The sequence below is a fragment of the Phoenix dactylifera genome, chromosome 3 (genome assembly GCF_009389715.1).
Source record: "Phoenix dactylifera cultivar Barhee BC4 chromosome 3, palm_55x_up_171113_PBpolish2nd_filt_p, whole genome shotgun sequence".
Classification (NCBI taxonomy): domain Eukaryota; kingdom Viridiplantae; phylum Streptophyta; class Magnoliopsida; order Arecales; family Arecaceae; genus Phoenix; species Phoenix dactylifera.
Genome location: NC_052394.1, coordinates 9311490 through 9317892, shown reverse-complemented (window position 1 = coordinate 9317892; position 6403 = coordinate 9311490). Strand labels below are relative to the sequence as shown.

At 36.2% G+C, this 6403-nt stretch overlaps 1 protein-coding gene across 1 annotated transcript; it reads left to right on the top strand.

Moving 5' to 3' along the window:
• Nucleotides 1-928: 928 nt before the first annotated feature.
• On the top strand, nt 929-2029 carry LOC103698163. The gene is made up of 3 exons (XM_008780151.4): nt 929-1083; nt 1218-1308; nt 1666-2029. The coding sequence occupies exons 1-3, from the start codon at nt 1014-1016 to the stop codon at nt 1808-1810; spliced, it is 306 nt and encodes a 101-aa protein (XP_008778373.1). The 5' UTR covers nt 929-1013; the 3' UTR covers nt 1811-2029.
• The last annotated feature ends 4374 nt before the right edge of the window (nt 2030-6403 follow it).

The following is a 6403-nucleotide window of genomic DNA, read 5'->3' as shown; positions in this document are numbered from 1 at the left end:
AATCACAAACACCACGATTGGCCCATGATCAGCCCCAATGAATCCGTGCTGCAGTGTCACCTAGTCCACATAGGTTATAAGATGGATCCGCTCTGATACCATTTGTAACAACCAGGACCTCATCTAAAATGGCTAGCCAGAAGGTATTATTTAGGTTCCTTCCTAAGATCTACCCAGCAAATAACCTATGTGGGACTAAACACACGTCTGTACGGATTCTCACAACCTATATTAAAAATAGACGATTAGTGTTGCTCCCTCTCAATACACGTATGGCTAGATGTTGCTAGGTCAAACATGCATGGCCCTCTCCGGTCACCGCTGATGACCCTCATCTCTCAGTCTCTCACCCTCAAACCTCACAGCTTTCTCTAAAATAGCATAAAGAGCAAGTGTGACCCACACCTAAAACGGACCTTAGGATTAGCATTTGAGCATGATTAAAAAAATAGAAAAGATAAACTGTATAAGTCATGAAGTACAAATCTGTACATATCTATCTAGAACCAGGTACAATTGCCTTAATTAAATTCAAAACCAAATGCGCGGTGGGCGTAATCAGTGAGCAAACACATGGTATTTTAAATAGTTACATGCTGGGTTCAGATACAAACCAAAAAAATTACACGCGTCAGAGAACTATTCCACAAGTATAATATTCATGCAACGAAATTTGCAGCATTTCATTCCCCCTCTCACCGCAATCTACGTGAACCAAAACCGGGGCAGCCCCCCGTTTCAAGCACCACGGGAACCGAAGCAGTTCGAATGAGATCCTAGCAACACACAAGCGACTCCTCCACCAGTATCTTACCTACACGTATCTGAACTCATCGGCATCAGACGCGTGTCAACTAATTACAATAATTGCAAGACTCCTCTTTAGAAGCCATTGTTGTTCCGGAGCCAGAATCCGTGCCCCTTCTTACCTTTTTAAACGGAAGGCCAAACTCTTCCTCCCCTTACAAATCCTCTGCGTTTCGATTGAAGAAGAGAAGAAAAAAGCCGGAAAAATGGCAGAGAGCCCAAGCACGATTGAATCGATGAGGAAGTGGGTCATAGATCACAAGCTTCGAACCGTTGGTAACTTACTGATTTCTCAAATTTCCCCTTTTTCTTTCCTTTTTTTTTTTTTTTTTAAGTTTCCTCTCTACATATCTTCTTTATTTTTCTTAACATTGGCCAAATTCTTTTGTTTTTTAACCCCCTCTTTAAAGGTTGTTTGTGGTTGAGCGGCATAGGGAGCTCCATCGCGTACAATTGGTCTCGGCCGAGCATGAAACCCAGCGTTAAGATCATCCATGCAAGGTTTGGTTGGAACCAACCCATTCTCTTTTCTTTGTTAAAATTGAGTTTTATTCAGTTTAGTTACTTTATTTTAATTATTGCCACATTCTCGTCGACAAACTAAAGATCCTATCAAACAATGTTATCATATGTAAACCATTACCGAACGAATCCTATTAAGATTCCTCTACTGCTTATATTGGATTTAAACATGATTTAATTTCAGGTCACCCCTAATTCTGCACACACACACAAAAAAAAAAACTATAATTTATTTTTTTTGGTTTATTATAATTCCTTGACATGTTTGGGATTATTTCTTTTATCATTTCGATCTCGAGTAATAAGATTTGGCATTTGGCTGTGTTTATTTTAAAGGTTACATGCTCAGGCTCTCACTCTGGCTGCCTTGGCCGGAGCAGCGTTGGTTGAGTACTATGACCATCGGACGGGATCAGGATCCAAGGTGAACCAATATGCCAAGGAGTTCTTCACAATGGATGCGCGCCCACAGAAAGATTGAAGTCAGAGGAAGCAGCAGCTGCTTGCCCCTGCTGTTCTAAGGCCATCTGTTTATATTTTGCATGTAAAACGTACGTACAAGTGGAATAAATGCTGGATTTTGGCTGATCTTTGGTGTCCGAGTCCTCCTTCTCATTTCATTTATTGATGAAATAAGGTGGATTTCCATTTATTTTTATGAAAAAAGAAAACTAGGGGAGGTTAGTTCTTCCTCCTGCAATCTTTGTTTGATCACGATGGTACGCCATTTGTGTAACAACCAGAACCTTATTCTATAAAAAAAAAAAAGAAAAAAAAAAGAAAAAAAAAAAGAAGAAGAAGAGCTAGTCAAAAAATATTATTTAAATTTTTTAATTTTGTATAAATATCTAATATCTATTTAGTGAATAACTGATTTCGGACTAGACATACGCTTGTATAGATTCTTCCAAATTTTTTTATAGTGTAAGTTGGATTTGTTTTGATATTATTTATAATAATTCATAATTTTATTTAAAAAAACTAGATAGAAGATTTTATTTAAATTTTTTGAGCCTGTATAAATATTCAAAATTTATTTAGCAAATCAATGATATGGTGGGACTAAATATATGTTTGCACAATTTTCATAATTTGTGTCCAATATAATGTGCTATCTCGCCATTTTTTTTTTCTTGCTAGTGCTATTTAGTAAGTGTTTTAAGTGCGTTATGATATGCTTGAGGTGTCAAACAACTTAGTTCTGCAAATAATTTTCTGGAGGAACCCGGCCTCTATTGAACATGGATTGTTGGCATTTTTATGTAAATGTTTAGCATGTGTGATGCATGAGGGTGAAAGTTTGAACAACTTTGATTCCTCCTAGTTAAAGATGCAAGTGTGCCTCTTTTCCTTTCCTAAGATATTGAGAAAAATATTGGGATTTTCCTTTGATAGAAAAATGAAGTTTTATTAATAAAATTAAGAATAGTTGATGAGCAACCGCTCTGCAGGATTCTTCTATCCATGTTTCAAAAGCTTCTCTCTCTTTTTTGCAGGATTGAAGGAATAAGTTGACAATTGAAAACATAAATGCTTCGTATCCTACAATTATTCTAAGATGTTTTCGTAGAGCAATGACAACTTTTATGAAATCTCCTTCAAGATTAAGCATTAAGATATTTACATTACCACAAATTGTACTCTTTCCTTCGAGGCCAAAACTTCTATTAGGGACGGTGATTTCAAAGAAACCGTGATGGGAGATGTAGCCACAAACTCTCCTCTTCTATCTCCTATAATAAGCCCCAATCCGTTCAATCAACAAGTGTAAAAGATAGCTACATCCACATTAACTTTATATGTACCATCTTTGGGAGATTGCCATGTGACTAAGAGAAGAATTGCGATGAGGATGCTCTTGAGCATCTTCATAAAATCATTGTACCTTCAATGCTCTAAATCATATTGTTTGTGCACAAGGTTTTTCTCGTTGTTTAATGATGGACGTGCCAGAAAGCTCATTTGACAAGCCAATTATAATATGGATAAATACACATGTAGGCGTGCCACCATCGTTAGAGTAGTCAGAAAGATGATAATTGAAGGAAAGATACGAGAGTAGCGTGAATCTAAGTACTTTGATTAAGAATTTTTAACATTATGATACCATCATTTGAGGAAGATGGATTTGGTTAAGTATAAGGGTATAGTATAAGCTATGGTAGTAGAAATTTAAGTTGATACTATATCAAAGTATTGAAAAGTAAAGTGCAGGATAAAATAAAGCTAAGATAAAATAAAATTTATTGATATAGATTTCATTTTTTTACAAAATATAATTATATTTGTTTATACTTAGAAACACAATAACTGTAATACAAATCGTTGGTCCTTGTAATGGCCCACATCGCCACTATCCCCAGTGGTTTCGAAGATTTGCTCTTATAATCCTATATGTAGTGTAATTGCAAACCCAAGCTAGTGAAGAAAGTGAGTTCAAGACTGATCATGGTTGATACTTTGACTTGTAGCTCGTGCCCATGTATCATGGTTGATCAAGGCCAAGTTTTAATCTTTCAGCCTGTTTATTCATGTTGTAGCTATCTTTCGACTTGCACCTACCCACCTAATATGATTTATTACAGATGAACCATATCTAGTCCATTTTCACTTGATTTGACTTATCTAACCTCGTTGATATGGCGTGACCGCCGGCTAAATTGTTGAGATCATATATAAATGCATATATATCTCAAGAAAAAATTAAACAATATATAGTATATTTTTTTTTTCAAATGCACAATTACACAGGTTCCTCTACGTTTAAGATTAATAAAGAAAAAAAAATACGAGCATAATAGAAAAAGTATGAAGTCAAAGCAAACCTTGGCAGTCTAATGGATATGTCATTCATATTGCACATGTCATATACAAATAATACTTTACTAAGAAATTGGTTTGGCTCCATGTGAAGTTAGCAAATGCTGATGACACCCCCCATTTTTTTTTTTGACAATTGCAACCCTCCATCTTAGTAGGTTTCAAGGGATGCATAAAATACAAAAGTGGTATAATATTTATTGAGTTGTATCAATAACCGAGGAAAATTAATCAGATGGAACCAAAGTTATTGATACTTCCTCCTAGGTGAATTGCGCAAGCCTGGAACTAAGGGCTCGTTTGGTTCGCGGGAAGCATTTTCCTTCCTAGGAATATGATTCCTGGGAAACAAATTCCTAGGAAGAGGATGCCTAGGAAAGTACTTTTGGCATGTTTGGTTGACCATGGGAAAGTGACAAATTTCCAAGATGCTTATGTTTGGTTGGCCATCCACTTTCCTAGGAAAGTTATATATAATTCCTATTATGCCCTTAATAAAAATTAGGTTTTTAATGCCTCTTTAATGCTGAAGGGACTTTTTGGGAAAAAGTAAAAATGGAGCGATTCCCGCCTCATGGGAAAGTAACTTTCCCATGTTTCTCATGGGAAAGACTTTCCCATGAAGGGCTCGTTTGGTTCGCGGGAAGCATTTTCCTTCCTAGGAATATGATTCCTGGGAAACAAATTCCTAGGAAGAGGATGCCTAGGAAAGTACTTTTGGCATGTTTGGTTGATCATGGAAAAGTGACAAATTTCCAAGGTGCTTATGTTTGGTTGGCCATCCACTTTCCTAGGAAAGTTATATATAATTCCTATTATGCCCTTAATAAAAATTAGGTTTTTAATGCCTCTTTAATGTTTCTTTAATACTGAAGGGACTTTTTGGGAAAAAGTAAAAATGGAGTGATTCCCGCCTCATGGAAAAGTAACTTTCCCATGTTTCTCATGGGAAAGACTTTCCCATGAAATGTGGGAATCACATTCCCATGGGAATACAACTTTCCATTCTCTCTCCTTTGAAAACTCCAACCAAACAAGAGGCATCTCATTACTTTCCCGTTGACCACACTTTCCCCCCTTCTTTTCCCGCGAACCAAACGAGCCCGAAATGTAGGAATCACATTCCCATGGGAATACAACTTTTCCTTCTCTCTCCTTTGAAAACTCCAACCAAACAAGAGGCATTTCATTATTTTCCCGTTGACCACACTTTCCCCCCTTCTTTTCCCGCGAACCAAACGAGCCCTAAAGAAAATATATGTTATACATATTTCTATGGAACCTTGCAATGAAGAAAGTTTCCTCCTGTAGCCAATTTTCTCTTTTTGTCAAGCTCACAAAGTCAACAATATTAGCTGACTTTGTGCACTACTTAAGGACTTATAACAATTTTAAGCCTCAACTATAAACTTAGAAATATTTTTTCCTCAACAAACCTCTCCACCACTAAAAACGAACTTTTGAGTGAAGCTTCAACAAGAGGTTTGAGCATCACCAGCTCACCTAGGGTTAACCTCAAAGCGAAACTTGTTTTAAATCATGTATAAGTCCTTCAATTGAAGACTTCATATAGTGATCACAGAGTCACAATGTACCCTACCAAAACAACAACAAAAAAAATATTAGCAGGTTTCTACATGGATATGTAATTGTTTTAAGGTTGCTAATTAACCAATACCAATTGTTATACAGAGGTGAAGCAAGCTACCCTCCACATTCATCTCATGTAAAGTTAATGCTAACTTAATGGTCTGTTTTGTCGATCGCAATCTTACAAAATAGGGATATTATTTTTTTTTTCCGACATGATCTATTATATCCTTATTTTCTAGAGCTTCATTGATTAATCATTTTCTTAAATAATTAATTCTTTCTTCTCTTCCTCTTCCATTGTTATCTCCTCTCCGTTGGCTATCATGTATTGCTATGTTTTCGTTATAGCTTACTAGGGTTTCTAAATATGCTCAAGATTTTACTTGCATCGGGATTTCCAAATTAATTTATATCTCAACTAGAAAGTAAGAAATAATATTACTGCAGCATGCTAGATTGACTTGTCACTTAAGAATTTATAAATAATTCATCTAAAACCTTAGAAGGGATTTGACCGTAATTTTTTGTACTAACATACCTTCGCAGTTCAAGTCGGCATATCCTGCCGACTTAATTAGCTCTCAGGATGGAGGAATTATTGCCCACACTACGTGCATCAGCAGTAGCCGTATATACAGTCAATCATGACCGCTGATTTCTG